The sequence below is a fragment of the Oncorhynchus mykiss genome, chromosome 1 (assembly GCF_057628025.1).
Source record: "Oncorhynchus mykiss isolate SJ-2025 chromosome 1, ASM5762802v1, whole genome shotgun sequence".
NCBI lineage: Eukaryota > Metazoa > Chordata > Actinopteri > Salmoniformes > Salmonidae > Oncorhynchus > Oncorhynchus mykiss.
In genome coordinates, this window is record NC_143022.1 from 19,662,265 (window position 1) to 19,684,708 (window position 22,444).

Consider the following 22,444-nt stretch of genomic DNA (forward strand, 5'->3'; position numbering starts at 1 on the left):
TTTATTTTTTTCATTCAACTTTTTCGCTCCGTACGCTTTATCTGGACGTGGTTTGTCAGGACCTCCACCAGCCGAAGCTAAGTAGTAACATTAACAAGATGCCTTCTTATTTCAGTCCCTGTACTCATAATATACAGGAGAACGATCGCCTTGCAGCGAGGATAGCCGTGCTGCAAGCCCAGATTCAGACGCAATCGTCCACAGCTTCAGACGCAAAAGTCCACAGACCCACTCCAAAAGGCTTTCGGAGCCATCATCGACTCAGTGGGTTTTGTCCAACAGCTCTCCGGACCTACTCACTGCCACAGTCATTATCTGGACATAGTTTTGTTCCATGGAATAAATGTTGTCCTCATAATCATGGACTATCGGACCACCATTTTATTACGTATTCAATCGCAACAAATAATCTGCTCAGACCCCAACCAAGGATCATCAAAAGTCATGCTATAAATTCTCAGACAACACAAAGATTCCTTGATGCCCTTCCAGACTCCCTCTGCCTACCCAAGGACGTCAGAGGACACAAATCAGTTAATCACCTAACTGAGGAACTCAATTTAACCTTGCGCAATACCCTAGATGCAGTCGCACTCCTAAAAACTAAAAACATTTGTCATAAGAAACTAGCTCCCTGGTATACAGAAAATACCCGAGCTCTGAAGCAAGCTTCCAGAAAATTGGAACGGAAATGGCGCCACACCAAACTGGAAGTCTTCCGACTAGCTTGGAAAGACAGTACCGTGCAGTATCGAAGAGCCCTCACTGCTGCTTCGATCATCCAATTTTCCCAACTTAATTGAGGAAAATAAGAACAATCCAAATGTTATTTTTGATACTGTCGCAAATCTAACTAAAAAGCAGAATTCCCCAAGAGAGGATGGCTTTCACTTCAGCAGTAATAAATTCATGTACATCTTTGAGGAAAAGATCATGATCATTAAAAAGTAAATGAAGGACTCCTCTTTAAATCTGAGTATTCCTCCAAAGCTCAGTTGTCCTGAGTCTGCACAACTCTGCCAGGACCTAGGATCAAGGGAGACACTCAAGTGTTTTAGGACTATATCTCGACACAATGATGAAAATAATCATGGCCTCTAAACGTTCAAGCTGCATACTGGACCCTATTCCAACTAAACTACTGAAAGAGCTGCTTCCTGTGCTTGGCCCTCCTATGTTGAACATAATAAACGGCTCTCTATCCATTGGATGTGTACCAAACTCACGACAAGTGGCAGTAATAAAGCCTCTCTTGAAAAAGCCAAACCTTGACCCAGAAAATATTAAAAACTATCGGCCTATATCGAATCTCCCATTCCTCTCAAAATTTGTAGAAAAGGCTGTTGCGCAGCAACTCACTGCCTTCCTGAAGACAAACAACGTATACTAAAAGCTTCAGTCTGGTTTTAGACCCCATCATAGCACTGAGACTGCACTTGTGAAGGTGGTAAATTACCTTTTAATGGTGTCAGAACGAGGTTCTGAATCTGTCCTTGTGCTCCTAGACCTTAGTGCTGCTTTTGATACCATCGATCACCACGTTCTTTGGAGAGATTGGAAACCCAAATTGGTCTACACGGACAAGTTCTGCCCTGGTTTAGATATTATCTGTCGGAAAGATATCAATTTGTCTCTGTGGATGGTTTGTCCTATGACAAATTAACTGTACATTTCGGTGTTCCTCAAGGCTCCGTTTTAGGACCACTATTGTTTTCACTATATATTTTACCTCTTGGTGATGTCATTCGGAAACATAATGTTACCTTTCACTGTGGAGGACACAGCTGTACATGTCGCTGAAACATGGTGAAGCCCCAAAATTGCCCTTACTGGAAGCCTTGTTTCAGACATAAGGAAGTGGATGGCTGCAAACTTTCTACTTTTAAAACTCGGACAAAACAGAGATGCTTGTTCTAGGTCCCAAGAAACAAACAGATTGTCTGTTGAATCTGACAATTAATCTCGATGGTTGTCCAGTCATCTCAAATAAAACTGTGAAGGACCTCGACATTACTCTGGACCCTGATCTCTCTTTTGACGAACATATCAAGACTGTTTCAAGGGCAGCTTTTTTCCATCTACGTAACATTGCAAAAATCAGACATTTTCTGTTCTAAAAGTATGCTGAAAAATTAATCCATGCTTTTGTCACTTCTAGGTTAGACTACTGCAATGCTCTACTTTCCGGATACCCGGATAAAGCACTAAATAAACTTCAGTTAGTGCTAAATACGGCTGCTAGAATCCTAACTAGAACCCCAAAAAATTATCATATTACTACAGTGCTAGCCTCCCTACACTGGCTTCCTGTTAAGGCAAAGGCTGATTTCAAGGTTTTACTGCTAACCTACAAAGCATTACACGGGCTTGCTCCTACCTATCTTTCCGATTTGGTCCTCTCGTACATACCTACACGTATGCTACGGTCACAAGACGCAGGCCTCCTAATTGGCCCTAGAATTTCTAAGCAAACAGCTGGAGGCAAGGCTTTCTCCTACAGAGCTCCATTTTTATGGAATGGTTTGCCTACCCATGTGAGGGAGGCAGACTCGGTCTCAACCTTTGTCTTTATTGAAGACTCATTTCTTCAGTAGGTCCTATTATTGAGTGTAGTCTGGCCCAGGGGTGTGAAGGTGAACGGAAAGGCACTGGAGCAACGAACCACCCTTGCTGTCTCTGCCTGGCCGGTTCCCCTCTCTCCACTGGCATTCTCTGCCTCTGACCTTATTACAGGGGCTGAGTCACAGGCCTACTGGTGCTCTTCCATAACGTCCCTAGGAGGGGTGCGTCACTTGAGTGGGTTGAGTCACTGACGTGGTCTTCCTGTCTGGGTTGGCGCCCCCCCTTGGGTTGTGCCGTGGCGGAGATCCTTGTGGGCTATACTCGGCCTTGTCTCAGGATGGTAAGTTGGTGGTTGAAGATTTCCCTCTAGTGGTGTGGGGGCTGTGATTTGGCAAAGTGGGTGGGGTTATATCCTGCTTGTTTGTCCCTGTTCGGGGGTATCATCGGATCTTACCCGGTGCCACCCCCCCCCCCCCCCATGCTGGTCATTTATGAACATTTGAACATCTTGGCCATGTTCTGTTATCATCTCCACCCGGCACAGCCAGAAGAGGCCACCCCTCATAGCCTGGTTCCTCTCTAGGTTTCTTCCTAGGTTTTAGCCTTTCTAGGGAGTTTTTCCTAGCCACCCTGCTTCTACACCTGCATTGCTTGCTGTTTGGGGTTTTAGGCTGGGTTTCTGTACAGCACTTTGAGATATCAGCTGATGTAAGGGCTATATAAATACATTTGATTTGATTTGATACTATACTACTAATACTGTGGCCATGGCAACCTTGAGAATACCAACCGACACACGTCCACAAATATGCACGTATGCACAAACTCACACACATCCACACTAATACTGAACTCTCTCTCTGACCTATCACTATGAGTGATTGATATTCTCACATGCCTTTGAGTCCCGCCACCCCCGTTGTTGTGAGTCCACATAGCCTCCAGTCAGTCGGCCGTGCCCCCCGTCGCACCAAGGGTTTTAGACCCCATCCACCTAGTCAATAGTACAGAGCCCTGCTTTAAACCCCCTGCTATCTGTGTCCCCCGGGCACCGCGCTGACCCGCTGTTCCACTACCGTTGGAGTAAACAGAAGAGAACGTCAGTGCTGAGACGGCATGTTATTTTTCCCTCAACCTACTTCTGCAAAACGGTTTCCACTGAGCAGGAAATCACTTCTACAAACATGGATGGAAGCACGAAGGACTGTGTAAGGAGTTTTTCCCATTCAATACTGCGCTGACAAGAATTGGACAACAGATTAAAAATGCTTGAAAGCATTTACCACCACAGTACAAGGACAACAATACCACAGGAAGTAAATACCACAGGACACATCAACAACACAAAACCCAGTTCACGGCAGGACAAAACTAACGAAAACAACAGAGCCGCCAAAAAGCATATATTGAGCTTTGTGAGTGTCACACCCTGACCTTAGTATTCTTTGTTTTCTTTGTTATTTTAGTTAGGTCAGGGTGTGACATGGGTGATGTATGTGTTTTTGTCTTGTCTAGGGGTTTTGTATGTTTATGGGGGTGTTCCCTATCTAGGTGTTTTTGTAAGTCTATGGTTGCCTAGATTGGTTCTCAATTAGAGGTAGCTGTCTATCGTTGTCTCTGATTGGGAACCATATTTAGGCAGCCATATACTTTGGGTATTTTGTGGGTGATTGTTCCAGTTTCCAGTTAGTGTTCACGTTACGGGACTGTTTCGTCTTCGTTCATTTTTGTTGGTTTGTTGTTTTTGTTCATTGTTTAAGTTTCCTATTAAATATGGATAATCATCACGCTGCATTTTGGTCCTCCTTTCTTTCACCCAAAGACATTTGTGACAGTGAGGCCATGACTTCCCATTGTGGAGGGGCCCAAAGAAAATTATCTATAGGGCCAAATAGAGGGAAAGCACTGGAACGGTGTGTATAAGGTGCCGCTCTGAGCTTCCATCACTAGAAGGGGGTGCCTGGTATACATGCTCAAGGGTGGAAGAAGGGGGGGTAAAATGCAATGATATGAATGGACAAAGCCATCGATCACGTGACACCATTCATTCCTATGTGAAGACTCAATAGCGCATTGAAACCAAAAGAAGTCTGTTAAGATGGCATCTTATGGAGATATAACGTGTGCAGTTTGAGGTACTCTACGAAGTAACGTTGCAGGCTAGTTCAATGCTGCCCACTCTCATTGAGTAACCCAAGTTGAAGGCCGACCAGGGTAAAGCAGGCTGCCATTAGCAACTAAATTATCCTTGTAAATTCTTCTATGTGCGATTTTGAAATAATTGGTTCAAGGACATATGGTGCATTGGGAAAGTATTCAGACCCCTTCACCTGTTGCACATTTTGTTACGTTACAGCCTTATTCTAAAATACCCCATAATGAGTAATAAAGTATTCTGATCTTTTACTCAGTACTTTGTTGAAGCACCTTTGGCAGCGATTACAGCCTCGAGTCTTCTTGGGTATGATGCTACAAGCTTGGCACACCTGTATTTGGGGAGTTTCTCTCATTCTTCTCTGCAGATACTCTCAAGCTCTGTCAGGTTGGATGGGGAATGTTGCTGCACAGCTATTTTCAGGTCAATTAAGTTCTATAAACATCTCAAGGATGATCAATGGAAACAGGATGCAACTGAGCTCAATTTCAAGCAAAGGATCTGAATACTTATGTAAATAAGGTATTTCTGTTTGTTTTTTATACATTTGCAAAAGTTTCTAAAAAGCTGTTTTCACTTTCTCATTATGGGGAATTCTGTGTAGATTGATGAGGAAATGTTTTTATTTAATCCATTTTAGAATAAGGCTGTAACGTAACAAAATGTGGAAAAAGTGAAGGGGTCTGAACACTTTCTGAATGCACTGTACATCTGGTGTATTAGAAGCAATTTCCATTCACTTTAATGGGGGATCCGACTTTTTGCTAACAATACCTCCAGTACTGCGGTCGACCTTGAACTTCCGTGTCTTCAATGAGAGGGGGCAGTCGTTCTCCCCTGGCAGAATGCCACAAATGAGGTTTAGAAGGGACATTTTCATTCTGACAGACAGTATGTGCAAAACAAATACAACTATAAAGAAACCCAAGAGGAATGAGTAGTCCAACTGAAGTATTTCCAAATAAACCACGCAGACGTGTTTTACAGCAAATGAAAAGATATGACCCTTTTGTGGTCCATGTCTCATTGACATGTTTTGGTACAAGTGACTGGAAGTGAGAGGAGATCCTGTAGGGGAGGGATATAAGGGTGGCAAATAGTAGGGTCTGAGAGGGCCTACCCCAAGGGTCCAGCGGAAGAGGAGAGTTTCAGGACTGGACTCGCAGTTATGCTGAAGGTGCAAGCAAACAGTATCTTCACTTTGCACACCGCGCCCAGCTCACAACCATAACAGGTGACATGATACCAGTCGACTCCAGCAGAATTCCAGTTAGAGGCCCCAGCATAGAACTTCAGCCAAAAGCCCCAACTTGGGAGGTCCCACTGCTGAACTAGACAAAGACTGAACCCAAGTACAATGTACCCGTACTCTGCAACTAGAGGGCCTCAAGGCGGAGCTCACCTCATAGTTTTGCAGCTAAATGGCATCACAGCGGAGCTCACCTCATAGTTCTGCTCAATGAGGTTCCCTCCTTTGCTCAGGCTCTCCATGATGGCCTTGTTCCTCAGGATGTCCTCCTCGGTCAGGTGCTCCCGACGCTTCCGTGACTCCAGCACCAGCCCGTTCACGGAGTAGAAATCTGCCAGGAAATTCCCCACACGCTCCTGGAGCGACAAAGGGGACATGAAAAAAAAAACTTGGTCACCAATTTCCCTTCAATACACCTCAAAGGACAAACAGCAATAACCCAATAATAATAGCTCTCCCCAGATGTTTATCAAACACATCCTCTATGTGTTGGTTACTCTGTTTCCTTTGAAACTTTGTTGAGGGGAGATATAGCACAGGAATTGTGAAAAGGACATAGGTGTCCTGTACTGCATTGAATAACAAGACTGTACTGTAGAGTAGCAGAGGGCACACTGATTAGGGCTGTTATGGTGACTGTATTACCGCCACACCGGCGGTCACGATGTAGCCTAGCTAATAGGTCTATGTGTTTTGATAAGGTTTGCATCACAACTAAAGTGGCCAAATAACTTCCTAAAATGAAGCACATGAATCCGCTTTACAAAGGGTGTAGAGCCTAACTGACATACATAAGCAGCGTGTGAATTTCAAGTTTAGGGAAGATCATTCTCAGCATATAAATGCACCTTAATAATAAAAGCATTACATGCATAATCGCATTTGCATCACTTTTGAGGACGTTTTCCCCCCGCTAATTTATTACATTTTGGAACATTCACACTTATAGCCTACTGCAGTGTGTGCATTGCTGTGCTTATAATGTGAAGAAATAGCATAATAGTTTATCAACTTTTTAAACTAAACGCTCTGATCTGTTGCATCAACCTCATTGCTTTAAAAGTTTTTTTGATGCAAGTGGTTGTATTCATTTGGGATCTATCACATCCCACAACTGTTCGACTATGTTTGGAATATTTATTTCTCGCACAGAAGGACAATAATTGAATTGGCCAATAGAATTGGTCAACTTTTGTACTTTGGGGGATAATAGATTGACATAGGCTTGTGCTTTTGATGTTCATTAGGCCTAGTCGGCTTGTTGGCTGACAAAAACTAAATGTGGACAGTTCTTTTAACATCTTCAATATGCGCCTCGGAATTTGATAAAAAGTACGCTTGAGGTTACGCCGCTGATGTGTCGGTCTTCACTTTTATCTTACTTCAGAGCGGCGATGCCTGTGAGAAGGACCCGATCACGTGACAGGCATTAGCTAATAACAATTGAGCCATCTGAGAGAACCATGTGCGCGAGCACACGATTAGCAGCCGGGATAAGGGAATTATAATTATTATATTCAGGGTGCGTTACGGGTGCGTTACGGCCACACAAGAGGGACGCCGGCGGGTAATTTGAGGCATTATTAAGTGCTTGTCAAATTGTGAATGAGAGACTGATGAAGTGTGTGCAGCCTGCGGAAGAAACAAAGCAAATCACATGCCGTTCATGCAACTTTTTTCAAATCATCAGCCCTAGAATGTATAAAACAATGTTGCCCAACATTTGTATCACAACTAAAGTTGCATGAATAACTCAAAATTAAGCATATAGGAGGACCTGTTTCTTTGTTAACAGCTCAATACAGAATAGCCGCATGTGCGCACTCCCTCAGAAATCGTTTGGAGAAAATATCCCTTCTATTTTATTCAGCTATGTTCAATTGTATTCTTCACACTATAAAATAATGCCACAGAATTCAAAGCAAATCTTTGTCTACAAAATTAACTAGTGTAGCCCACAGCCATATGGCATAGCCAGATCAGGACCTAACATAAGGACAACTCAGAGTATGCTATTCTGTTCTTCTGAAATAGACTACATTTTCTTCATGTTTCTTTAGACCTGTCCAACATAAATAATGCATTTATTGTGATGTGTAGGCTATATTAAATTGATTCATTAGACTTTTTAAAATGTAAATGTTCCAAAGGTCTACATCAGTGGCTTGTAGGTTATGCATAGAAGTCAGGAGATGCTAAATATGTTTATGTTAATTAACGGTCAATTACAGTGAGACCGGCAGTTATTTGCTTGACAATCACCGACTGACAAAATATAATGACCGCCACTGCCCTAATTCTGAGAAAGATACATTTTAGGATTTGACAGAGAGAGACAGATGTATAAATCAACCGTTTTGTCCTCTCGGAACAGCCAGCCAGTCTGGGCTCTGGAGAAGGTGATGGACTTGGTGGAGAGAGTGGCCGAGTAAACATCGCTGCTCATAAGGATGTCCACCTCTTCCTCTGTCTCCATCTCTGACTCCTGGAACACAAGGAGCCACCGCCACGTTGGTAAGCAGGTAAGAAGCCTTCTGCACACACACACACACTTCACAAAAACAGGGCTCACAGAGTTCAGAAGCTAGGTGCCCATTTTTAAAGGTGGAATAAAAAACTGTCAGGGACATTAGCTAGAGAAGTGCAAAAACAACAACTTCAGCATCAAGTCGTGTGTCTTACCTCGTGGTGTATCCGTTGGTACACCTTCTGTTCATTGTCCAGCACCACAAAGGACTCCGAGGGGATGGCGTCGCCATTGAAGATGAAGCTGAGGTCACCACGTTGGCACTTCATATCTGTGAAGTCTATGAGAGTGGTGTCCAGTCTATGACCATAGAGAGAGAAAGGTTGAATTTCAAACCACTTCATGGGTCAATATAATGTCAATAGCACCAGTATCAGCACATTAAAGCAGCACATATTGCCCAGTTCATACGTATGCTTAATGATTACTCACATCAACAGTGGGGCAAAAAAGTATTTAGTCAGCCACCAATTGTGCAAGTTCTCCCACTTAAAAAGATGAGAGAGGCCTGTAATTTTCATCATAGGTACACTTCAACTATGACAGACAAAATGAGGAAAAAAATTGAGAAAATTGTAGGATTTTTTATTAATTTATTTGCAAATTATGGTGGAAAATAAGTATTAAAATAAGTACCTATGATGAAAATTACAGGCCTCTCATCTTTTTAAGTGGGAGAACTTGCACAATTGGTGGCTGACTAAATACTTTTTTGCCCCACTGTATATGTGCTGCACATAGACACGAAAGGGAGAGTGAGAGGTACGACAGAGCGGAGACTTTCAACCATTGGAATGTAAATTAAGTTATGCCTTGGCCCCCCTCTCCAACTGACATTTTGAAAGCATGTTAGAGAACTTTCTTTCTTCACCACCCACTCACCACAACATGCATACACTTTCATGTGTCTGAGAATAATTATCCCTGAATCTCCAGCGTTGCATAGATTCAGAGCAGGGGAGAAGTGGGGAGGAGGGGTGGCAATTTGTGAGGCAAGTAACCTAGCAACGCCTGAAAACACTTTCATTTGTCTGTCTCTGTGTGTATGTGCGTGAGTATCACGGTATGCCAGAGCTGCGTGTTGTAAAATTCAGGCCCTTTGAAGAACAACACAGTCTGAACCTGGCTTCTTGTCAATGAACACTGAGGCTTGTAAATCTTAGCAACACAGCATACATTAACCAGCCTGCTAACAATTAAGCCAGATAACCTTACTGTATTCTGTATAGTCCAACTGGTGATGTCAGTTCGCTACTGGATGGGGAATAATTGAATGTGACGACTTGGCGCTGGGACAATTATAATGTAGTCTGTAGGGTTAGAGTAGGTGTTGGTTATCTCTTTAACTAAGTGTAATTATTTGGAGAGGGATGACGAGGTAATAGAACTGCAAACAGATGCCGTGCTGCTCAGTCACAGCAGTGCAAGAACCGATTTCACACTCTAGTTAACCGTTCTTGTCATTAGCCACCGTGCTGGGGTTGGCTTTACAGAAGCCCATAAAGCTGGGAGCGGGTGTAGTGTTCAAGGCCAGGAATCTTTACTGAACTGAAAAGGGCTCTAAAAGCTTGAAAGTGCTTCAATAAAGGGTTTTATCAAGGCATATTGACCTTTATTATCGTGGGTTTTACCATATCTCATTGACTTTTTCAGTATAATACTAAAGCTGAGGACATCACTCAGGAGAAGCACCAGTCTAATGTTGTTGGATGGACAGAGGTGGCTCCTTGGGTTTGTCCATAGGGGAAAGCTCAATACCTGACTCTTTCTGCATTTAACGAAACTGAAGGAGAAACAGACTGGCACCCAACCAAAGCTAAAGATTGGTGAAGAACAGTGTATCAATTTTGAGCTGCGGAGGAGAAGCAACATTGTGCATTGCGTGTGTGTGGACAAACTTTGAACAGGCTGTAACAGCTGACACCAGTACAGTACTGGTTAATGAATCAGTGATTAATGGTGGCACACCCATCTCTTTATTACGTGTTGAAATCTGTTTGACATGCTTATTTGTTACAATGATCTTGTCTTTTGGCTTGTCTTTTGGCTTCAAGCAAATTGTTGCTTGTTACGACATCATAAAAACAAGGGATGACTTGACTCACCTGATGTTGATCCCCTGTTTGTAGATCTTACAGGCGTCAGAGGGCAGGATTCTGGAAAGCAAAGGCACTGCAACATGGGGAAATAGATAGTCCTAAGTTTAGAAACTCCAACCACTTCAAAGTTCCTATATTCCCTCTTTCAGAGCACATACCTGCACAGGAATATGCAGTTCTGCAGTTTAATATTTAACACTCTTTACAAGCCTACACCAGACTGTCATTAAATAATGTCCTGCACCTTATCAAGGTCTCAATCACAGAACTATAAAAGAGATGCGGAAGGTATTATGTGACTGATTTAGGTTATGTGCAAATAGGATTTGAGACCACTTTTTTGGACACCACACTATTGTCCATGTTCCAATAATCACGTTAGCATGCTGTACTATATTGCTTCATTATAAACTGGGTGGTACGAGCCCTGAATGCTGATTGGCTGAAAGCCGTGGTATATCAGACCGTAATTTTTTTAAATAAAGGAGATCGCACACTCTAGGAGCTCAGATTTAAAAAATATTTTATGTCCAACATTTCAACAAATTGTCGAGGTCACCCCCTCTCCTAGGGAGGGTGACATGGCATCAAACATGTCACCCTCCCTAGGAGAGGGGGTGACCTCGACAATTTATTGAGAGGCTGCCTGGATCTTTAACTTAAAGACCCTTGCTCCCTTCGGTCTCAACGTAGACTTTGATCTGAAGCCATTCTTGTGATTATTGTGATTTTGCTGTTGTAAATGTTTGTAGGCTTATGTAGCCAAATTGTATCTATGATCATACGCTATCCATTTATGTTTTTTGTATGCTATTTTAATATATGAGAATTAACCAATGATATCAGGCCACACCTGGCCATGATTACAGACACCTGTGTGTGTCTTTTGACACTATTTAAACAAGTCATCCCGCAGTGTTTGTCATTATACCCTGATGAAGACAGCTTGTCTGTCGAAACGTTGGACAGAAATATTTTTGCATCTGAGCTCCTAGAGTGTGCGGCTCTCCTTTATTTTTTAAAGTGTTCCACTCCGCTAGCCAGCACCTCACCTAAATAGTTGTGCGTTTCTTTCGCCTCTAGATTATATCAGACCGTATACCATGGGCATGACAAAACATTTATTTTTACGGCTAATTACTAATTACGTTGGTAACCAGTTTATAATAGCAATAAGGCACCTCGGGTATACCACACCCCCTTGGGCTATATTGCTTAATTCTAATGTATATATAAGTATGCTAGCATGGATATTGGAACAGAGCCTATGAATGCCATGTGTGCCAGCAGTGCACCTCTCTCTGAGAGGAAATCAATTCCCTTTGATCTGCACTAGTACAGACTGGACAACGTGTCTGTTTTATCCCCAGAATATTGAAAAGGACTGCTGGGGTCCTGGTCTCTCAATGTCTGAGGTGAAACGTTTAGAATGTTTCAGATAGAAATGGAATTAACAGAGCTGGCTCAATTCTCTGTTATATCTGTTCTGCACTATAGAATTCCATCTGAATGTTCTATGATGTTTCACCCTCCTGAACAGGGATAATTTAAAAGGCATCTCCCAATACATTCTTTACATTTGAGCCCTTGCCACACAGGGGCACTCGGCTCCATCCCCTGTCAAATTCTACCAATTCACACAATCAGGATCCCTTTCTTTACTGTTGTGAACAGTCACACAATCTTTACAAGCAGGTCAATATTTAACATGGACATGTGAACACACTCTTGACTTACACTGGACATTCAGCCAAAGTCATTTGGGACATTTGTAACATTATTTTCTCTATAATGTATTCCAAGAAACGATAGGCATTACGTGAATAATGCATCTAAAAATAAAATTCATTGATTCTCTCTCTTGCGCTCGACCTCTGAATGCTCGGCTATGAAAAGCCAACTGGCATTTACTCATAAGGTGCTGACCTTTTGCACCCTCTATAACCCCTATGATTATTATTTGACCCTGCTGGTAATTTATGAACGTTTTACATTCTGAAGAACGATATGGCATTAATGACAATGTTATAATCGCTACCCAGCACAGCCAGAAGAGGACTGGCCACCGCTTGGAGCCCGGTTCCTCTCTAGGTTTCTAGACATTGTGTTTTTTGACATTGTGCTTCTACATCTGCATTGCTTGCTCTTTGGGATTTTAGGCTGGATTTCTGTATAAGCACTCTGCTGTAAAAAGGGCTTTATAAAATACCTTACATTACATTTGATTAATGTACAAGTTAATAGGCCTTAGTAATGCTGGTGGTGGGATGATGTATTGCCACCACCAGGGGGAGTGTCTGTCTTTCTGTCAGTGTGGGGGGGGGTGAGCCACTCCTTCCAGAGGATTATCTCAGGCTTGTAAACAATCTCTATTATTATTATTATTATAATTAGTATTATTATCGCTATTAGAGATACCACCATATTAACACAAACACACTCTGTTTAACTATGTCTACCATGCTATTTTTTCAACTTTCATCTAAGTAGATGCACTCTGTCGTTAAAAATAAACTGATCAGTTGTAGTGAGTAGGCCTGGTCGTGGGTAATTTGATCATATACTTGTGTGGAATGCAAAGCAAACTCACCCCAGCTTTGAAAGTCCCAGTGAAGCTCCAAGTAAAAGTCTCCCAGCTGGAAAGAAACAGAATATCAATTACATTATCAATCAAAATACACCAGAGTAACAGAGGAAGAGTAGACCTGACAGACATTACCATATCAAAGATAGCCTAGTTGAGCCTCATTTTCTTCAATGAGTTTAGAATCCAATATGTAGTTAAAATGCTCTGAAATTACACAGCTGGCCCAACTAATCTCACAGTACTGACCAGAAATAAAACCTCCCGTGATGTAATATTAATAATAACGCATCACATCTCTGGGTAATATAATCCCCTGGAGTTAAGAGAGAATCTCTCTCTGACATCACAGGAATGATAATATCCTCTCATCTAACACGGGAGAGAACTGCTCTCTCATCCCTTTCCTCCATCGCGCTCTCCTTCTCTTCATCACTCAGGTTCATCCTCTTGGGGAGTCACAACTGACCTGGTAGTGGCTTATGCCCAGGGCACCAGATGTTTATGCCCACAGCGTACCCTCAACATCATGCCAGCCACAGTGCTGCAAGGCTCCCCAAAGCCCAGACTATCAACTGTGTGTGTGAGTGTGCAAGTGGGTGTGTGGAGTGGAGAATCTGCCTCCCCTGTGTCGTTAGAATGTTTATGAGAATGTCACCTTTCATGCAGGTTGACCCATGCAGGTTGGCCCATGTTGCTGTCTGTCTGCATAATCCCTGAGCGTAGGCGACTAGGGCGAGGGCATATTCACTGCATGTAGAGGGTCGTTCTCTGGGGGTGCTTTGTTGTGATGACAGTAGTTAGTGTGTGACTGAGTGACTGATAGCGCCTGGGTCTGTGTGTGTTTAAGACATTTTGCTACATCAGGGAAATAATCCTGCAGCAACAGGAAATATAAATTATTATGTAGACATTTTTGTAGGGGTAGTTGTTAAGTGGAAATTGCAGACTTCAGAAGCCTTTTTACACCTCAAATACACTACAAGGGATCAGGGATATTAAATAACAACGGGGAAAGAGAGAGAGAGAGAGACTCAGTGCCGTACCTCTTTGAGGGCGTTCAGTAGCTTTGGCCTCTTGTCCGCCACACTTTCTCTGGATTGCTGTTTCAGCTTCCTTAGCAGCGCTGTGACTGACAGAGAGAAGTACAGAGAGAGCAAGGAGTGAGACCACAACTACATACGGCAATAACAATCATCATTACTGGAATCTCTAGGTATTGGTCTTCAAGAGGAAGTATCCAATCAACTGCATTGCACATTGCTAAATAGAGGATCACATTTCACCATGCAAATTGCATTGAACTTGACCCCAATCTATACGGTATGCTTTTAAAAGCTTAGTTGCGATGACTGAATAATTTGGTGTCTGGGTAGCTAAGCATCACACCATTCAAATCTTGATCACACAGTACAGCATTGTACAGTATTAAAGCACATGACACTGTCAATGAATTTCAATAATGGGAGAAACACACCTACTGACTGCTAATTCTAGTCCCTGATATACACTATATTGACTTCCCAGAGTGAAACGGCATAACAGGCTTTACAACCCCCACCGACTACACTGCCGGTAGGGATCACATATATTCCAGGAAGTTCAAAGAGGGAAATGAGATGAACAATAAAGTGGACCATTAATGAGATACCTCTGTTAGCTCTTTAATGACCCGAGGGAGGACAAACAGAGCAGAGACTTTTAACCATGACAACCCAGCTTAACAAGCTTTCAGCCTAATTCCTCTCGTTTTCATACAAATAAGACCGAGCTGAAACAGCCACAACCGACTAACATTTATCTGTGGTTCAAAGAGAGGTGGGAACAACAGCTAATTGCAGTTATAGGAGGCGTCAGGGGATTAAACGACAATATGAGCAATCCACATATAATATGCTTTTAGAAGAAAACAGCTTTTATGAAATAAAAACCACAAACCTCCAATAAAAGGAATGGAATCATGTCGCAGACAAACCATATAGTGTTTAATTTGGTCATTTCAAATGCAGGGGCTGAAGTAGGCCTAATCTGTCCATTCAATCACACAGGCTGTTTTCCGAACAAACACATCCCACAATAATAAGCTAACTGTAGGCCTACACATGTATGCTTTATTCTGTGCATCCCAGGAAAATAACCTCTCCCTCAATGTCAACAAAATGAAGGAGCTGATCGTGGACTTCAGAAAACAACAGAGGAGCACCCCCCTATCCACATCGACGGGGCCGCAGTAGAGAAGATGAAAAACGTCAAGTTCCTCGTCGTACACATCACTGACAATCTGAAATGGTCCACCCACACGGAGTGGGGTGAAGAAGGCACAAAACAGTGCCTCTTCAACTTCAGGAGGCTGAAGAAATTCGGCTTGGCCCCTAAGACCCTCACAAACTTCTACAGATGCACCATGGAGAGCATCCTGTCGGGCTGTATCACCGCCTGGTACGGCAACTGCACCAAGCGCAACCACAGGACTCTCCAGAGAATGGAACGATCTGCCTAGCCTCCAGGATATCTACAGCACCTGAGCCATGGCCTGTTCACCCCGCTACCATCCAGAACACGAGGTCAGTACAGGTGCATCAAAGCTGGGACTGAGAGACTAAAAAACAGCTCATATCTCAAGGCCATCAGACTGTTAAATAGTCACCACAAGCCGGCCTTCACCCAGTACCCTGCCCTGAACATTAGTCACTTACACTTGCCGGCTACCACCCGGTTTCTCAAACCTGCACCTTAGAGGTTGCTGCCCTATGTACATAGTCATGGAACACTGGTCACTTTAATGTTTACATAGGTTTTTACCCACTTCATTTGTATATACTGTATTTTAGTCAAGGCTATCCTATTCAACTATTGCTGTACATATACTATTCTATCCACGTATTTTTCAGATATATAAATTCTATCAATATACTGTACATCATGTCCACACATCCCATCATATACAGTACCAGTCAAAAGTTTGGACACACCTACTCATTCCAGGGTTTTTCTTTATTTTTACTATTTTCTACATTGTAGAATAATATTGAAGACATCAAAATGATGAAATAACACATATGGAATCATGTAGTAACCAAAAAAGTGTTAAACAAAACCAAAAAATATGATATATTTGAGATTCTTCAAAGTAGCCACCCTTGATGACAGCTTTGCACACACACTCTTGGCATTCTTTCAACAAGCTTCATGAGGTAGTCACCTGGAATGTGTTTCAATTAACAGGTGTGCCTTGTTAAAAGTTAATTTGTAGAATTTCTTTCCTTCTTACTTTGAAGAATCTGAAATAAATGTTGATTTGTTTAACACTTTTTTTGGTTACTACATGATTCTATGTGTTATTTCATAGTTTTGATGTCTTAACTATTATTGTACAATGTAGAAAATAGTACAAATAAAGTAAAACCCTTGAATGAGTAGATGTGTACAAACTTTTGACTGGTATTGTGTGTGTAAATACCCCTAGACTTTTTTCACATTTTGTTACGTTACAGCCTCATTATAAATATACACACAATACCCCATAATGACAAAGCAAAAACAGCTTTATTTTTGGGGGTCAATTTATATTAAAAAAAAAATGGAAATTCACGTTTACATAAGTATTCAGACCCTTTACTCAGTACTTTGTGGAAGCACCTTTGGCTACAAGCTACAAGCTTGGCAGATTTGTATTTGGGTAGTTGTTCCCATTCTTCTCTGCAGATCCTCTTAAGCTTTGTCAGGTTGGATGAGGAGTGTTGCCGCACATCTACAGTATGTTCAGGTGAAAAACACCCCACAGCATGATGCTGCCACCACCATGCTTCACAGTAGGAAGGATCCAAGGTTTCCTCCAGACATGACGCTTGGCATTCTGGCCAAAGACTCCAAACGGGCTGTCAAGTGCCTTTTACTGAGGAGTGGCTTCTGTCTGGCGACTCTACCATAAAGGCATCATTTGTAGAGTGTTGTAGAGATGTTTGTCCTTCTGGAAGGTTCTCCCATCTCCACAGAGGAACTCTAGAGCACTGTCAGAGTGACCATCGGGTTCTTGGTCACCTCCCTGACCAAGACCCTTCTCCCCCGATTGCTCAGTTTGGCTGGGCAGCCAGCTCTAGGAAGAGTCCTAGGTTGTTCCAAACTTCTTCCATTTAAGAATGATGGAGGCCACTGTGTTCTTGGGGACCTTCAATGCTGCAGAAATGTTTTGGTACCCTTCCCCCGATCTGTGCCTCGACACAATCCTGTCTCGGAGCTCTACGGACAATTTTTTCACCCTCATGGCTTGGTTTTTGCTCTGACATGCACTGTCAACTGTTGGACCTTATATAGACAGATGTGTGTGCCTTTCCATAACATGTCCAATCAATTGAATTTACCACAGGTGGACTCCAATCAAGTTGTAGAAACATCTCAAGGATGATCAATGGAAACAGAATGCACTTGAGCCCAATTTCGAGTCTCATGGCAAAGTGACTGAAAACTTATGTAAATGTGATATTTAAGTTTTTCTAAAAAACGTTTTTTGCTTATGGGGTATTGTGTTCAGATTATCAAGGATTTCTATTTATTTAATCCATTTTAGAATAAGGCTGTAACGTAATCAAATGTGGAAAAATTCAAGGGTTCTGAATTATTTCCGAAGGCATTGTATCTACACATATATGATGGGATGTGTAGACAATATTGTACATTTTTTTAGACTCCGGACTGACATATTTCTATATTTTTTAATTCCGTTCTCTTACTTTTAGATGTGTGTATTGTTAGATATTACTGTACTGTTGGAGCTAGAAACACAAGCATTTCAATATATCCCCAATAATATCTGCTAAATATGTGTACGCGACCAATAAAATTTGATTTGAGTTCACAGACCCAAAGAGGAAACCAAAGGAAGCGGAGACATTGGTGCTGTTAATGAAACTAGGCCACGGGGGCCAAGCTCTGTGGCCAAACACACACACGAGCTGGGCTATGTTTTGGTGTTTTGGGGGCCAGGCATCTCTCTGTTTTTCCCAGGCCTGGTTGCCTAATGAGAGGCGACAGGCTCCGGATGGGCGAGCCTCCTGATCCTCACCGCCCCTCGGTGGGAGAGACCAGAGAGGGGAGAGGAGGGAGGAATAACTCACCATCTGCCCACAGACCACCCAGCATAAATGGGCCGAGCTGACACGGACCTCAACACTGGACCACCTCTCTATAATTAGGCCTATTCACCCTCATACAGACCAAATCATGGCTATAGAAGCAATTTCCTGTCTGAAATGGGTCTGGATTGTTAATAATAAATCATAATAGATAATGTATTATTAATGCTAATGAATCCACTACATAACCAAGACCTGAAATAATATTGTTTATCCAACACGCCTCCACCAGTGAAAAATGAACTACACCTGTCAGCCAGCTTTCGAGTAGCAGGGAGAGGACAGTAAATATTGACACAGTGTAAGCACTAGGCAGCACTAGGCTTCACTGCAGGCAAAATACCTATTCATTATTGGCGGCACAACAGAACAGGCTAAGCTAGCAGTCGGTCATAGACAGAGCAGGGCGCTCCAGTTTTCCAGTTCTCCTGCCACATCAGAGGCAATGGGACAAATCACTTCCATCTCCATTGGGCTTTGATGGCAGAATTCCCAAGGCATTCTCATCAAAGCACCCAGCAGGGCGCTGGACAGTAAAAGCCATATATGATAAGCCACCATAGCGCCAAACCCAGGGGACCAGAGCCTGCATTTGAACTATTTCATAGGCTGCTGCATTGTGATTTATGTGAGCACTTAGGGCTAGATGTCAGCCATCCTAATGAGAGTAATAAACTAATGACTTTCATGTGATTATAATGAGAGAGAAATAAAAAGCATGATTGTTTTTTACATGATTGTAAAAGATGGGGAGGGCAGTCACTACAAAGGATATGTAATTCAATATTCCATCATGTGAAGTGAGATCAACAGAACAGAAACAGTAGAATAGCTAGCTAGTATCCATTTCCTAGGCTTTTGTGTCTCCTGATGGACGGTGGACAACTGTCCATCCATCTCTCTCACACAGATCTAGAAAGAGACACCTATTAACACCATTAGGCAGAATGTTTTAATTTAGTTAGCATATTGTGACTGAGGAAATAACCATCTTCAAATCAAACTTTATTTGTCACATGCGCCGAATACAACAAGTATAGACCTTACCGTGAAATGCTTACTTACAAGCCCTTAACCAACAGTGCAGTTCAAGAAGAGTTAAGAAAATATTTACTAAATAAACAAAAGTAAAAAATTATAAAAAGTAAACAAAATAACAATAATGAGGCTATATACAGGGGGTCCAGGTAATTTGTACATGTAGGTAGGGGTGAAGTGACTATGCATAAATAATAAACAGTGAGTGCAGCCGTGCACAAAACAAATGTAGGGGGGGGTCTTGTTCAGCAGTCTTGTGGCTTGGGGGTAGATGCTGTTAAGGAGCCTTTGTCCTATACTTGGCGCTCCAATACCGCTTTTTATTTTTTTTTAACCAGGTAGGCTAGTTGAGAACAAGTTCTCATTTACAACTGCCACCTGGCCAAGATAAAGCAAAGCAATGCGACAGAAACAACAACACAGAGTTACACATGGAATAAACAAAACATACAGTCAATAATACAGTAGAAAAAAAGAAAACAAAAAGTATATATACAGTGAGTCCAAATGAGGTAAGATAAGGGAGTTAAGGCAATAAATAGGCCATGGTGGCGAAGTAATTATAATATAGCAATTAAACACTGGAATGGTAGATGTGCAGAAGATGAATGTACAAGTAGAGATACTGGGGTGCAAAGGAGCAAGATAAATAAATAAATACAGTATGGGGGTGAGGTAGATAGATGGGCTGTTTACAGGTGGGCTATGTACAGATGCAGTGATCTGTGACCTGCTCTGACAGCTGGTGCTTAAAGCTAGTGACGGAGATATGAGATATGCTTGCAGAGAAAACAGTCTATGACTTGGGTGTAAAACATTTGGAATCTTCCTGAAATTGAGGAAAACATCACTCCAAATAAGACCAAGAAAAAGATGGTGATGGAGAAGATAAAAGGCCTATCTTCACATCATGAGACAGCAGCTAAAATGTAGGTCTTCCTTTAGGTCCTCAAATAGGCTACTTTTGACTGCTCTGCACTGTACTGCCATGAGAAAGGTCCTTCTGCTCTTTTGTACTGCCCAAAGCCAGGGTGTAGTTCACTTCTCATCCAAACAGGAAGTTGTTTCAGGCTCAAGTGTGACCCCTGCCTTATAAAAACTAGAGGAAAGAAACAGTGATAGGCTTTTAGTGAGCACATAAATTTGACACACAGTTGTGTGAAAACAAAGCATGTGGACTGTGGACAAGTATATAGGGAGAAAACACATAACTATGTTCCTGCTGTAAAACTTACTAATTTGCTAAAATCTGCTACCTGCTATCTGTGGTGAACAAAGCGTTGACCAACTTTTGGTTGTGAAACAACCGGCTAACAATTTATTCACTTCTGTTTTGGATTTACAGTGCTTTCAGAAAGTATTCACACTCCTTGACTTTTTACATATTTTGTTGTGTTACAGTCTGAATTTGGATTGGTTTAAATTGAAATGTTGTGTCACTGGCCTACACACAATAGCCCATAATGTCAAAGTGGAATTCTGTTTTTAGAAATGTTTACAAATTAGCGGCCCAACTTTCACTGGGGACATGACCCCACCACATTCTGAAATGGCATTTTTGCCCCCCCCCCCAGTTTCAACATTGTACTGTGATACATTAAGGGTGTGCTTTAGGACCATGCGGACACCACAGAACGTACGGATAGGCTGTGTGAAGGCAAAGCTTCTGAAAGGCTGGTTTATAGGAGAGATGAACAGAGGCAGGTGCTGTCTGTGTGTGTTGGGCATTTTCTCTGAGTTGTAAAAGCAAGCAGTGCAGAAATTGGCTACTCTGTATTTGGCTGATGCAAGGTAACTGCTGTTTGACTTAACAGGAAGTAGCTAATGTTTCATCCCCTCTCGACTGAAGTTCTGTCTGAAGTGAATGATTTTGCTACAGTAGCTACCACAAACAGTTCAGCGATAGCCTCTAGCTATCTCAGTATCTGTCAGGTAGCAGTATAACAGCTGTTGTGTGTATGGAAATATTTTGTAGCCTTTGTTTTGTCCTGTTTCAACAGAAGTAAATTAACTTGGCTAGTTTTCGCCAGTTGATGTAGCTACCATTAGAGCTAGCCAAAAGTTGGCTAACATTAGCTAGCTCACTAACTTAACCCTCAATCACATTAGACCTAAGTCAAATGATGAAACCAGTGGCCAAATTAATGAAGACCAATACTTATGTTTTTTGACAGCGCAATGTATGTCTTTTATTACAGTCAATATAGCAAAGTAACGTTATTGAGGTGTCAGTTTCCCTAGCTAATTCTCTACTCCGACACGGCTTAAACAGCTCTACAGGCTTCAATGTCATGGCGCACAGTCAGTACACAACACTATGCTCATCATGTCTTCGCAGCATCAGATTGTGACAGGAGTCCCAGCAGGGTCAGACAGCCAGGGAAGACTAGTGAATTTTGCAGTATATTAAAACAATCAGTGAATTGATACAAAGTTCCATCTTGAGTTAATGGTAGGCCTACAGTAGCGATCTAGAAGAAAAAGAAACGCACACCTATTAAGACAAGGTGCTGGCTAGCGGAGTAGAAAACCTGAAAATAAAAGAGAGCCGCACACTCTAGGAGCTCAGATGCAAAAATGTAATTACCAACGTTTCGACAGCCAAGCGGTCTTCATCAGGGTGATGGTCACCCTTATGAAGACAGCTTGGCTGTCGAAACGTTGGTAATTACATTTTTGCATCTGAGCTCCTAGAGTGTGCGGCTCTCTTTTATTTTCAAGGCCTACAGTAGCTACATGACTAAAGCTTAAAGCTACAGTCTGGGATCTGGGAATAATGGTGACTTCAATTATTGAACCATTATATTATCCAAGAATAGAATCAATGTGTAAATGTACACCAAGGTCATTCTTTGGCATGCTTTATAGCAGGATCAGATGGTGACAGGGGTCTCAGCAGGGTCAGGCAACCAGGGAAGAGCAGTCTGTGGTGTCGCCAAGGTGAACTTTTGCAGATGCAACACTTTATTCTCTCTGTGCAGCAAACACTGGACAAGCCAGAAACTTCAAACATTGAAACTATTTTAAGGAAGTCTGACAAACCTATAATTTTATTTCCACATTGTATCAAGGGTTGCTAGAGGCTTTTCCTGATGATA

The 22,444-nt window shown here is 42.2% G+C and overlaps 1 protein-coding gene across 4 annotated transcripts in view; it reads right to left on the bottom strand.

Annotated features, from left to right (window-relative positions):
- The window catches only part of LOC110497762 (ankyrin repeat domain-containing protein 13C), a 61,928-nt gene that overhangs the window by 4,650 nt on the left and 34,834 nt on the right, over positions 1-22,444 (bottom strand). For all 4 annotated transcript variants that reach the window (XM_090197041.1, XM_090197085.1, XM_021574242.3 and 1 more), the window contains 6 exons: positions 14,223-14,308; positions 13,183-13,228; positions 10,599-10,665; positions 8,649-8,793; positions 8,320-8,451; positions 6,161-6,322 (listed from right to left, as the gene is read on the bottom strand). In XM_090197041.1, the coding sequence (XP_090053167.1) occupies positions 6,161-6,322; positions 8,320-8,451; positions 8,649-8,793; positions 10,599-10,665; positions 13,183-13,228; positions 14,223-14,308 (638 nt within the window). The remainder of the gene's footprint in view (positions 1-6,160; positions 6,323-8,319; positions 8,452-8,648; positions 8,794-10,598; positions 10,666-13,182; positions 13,229-14,222; positions 14,309-22,444) is intronic.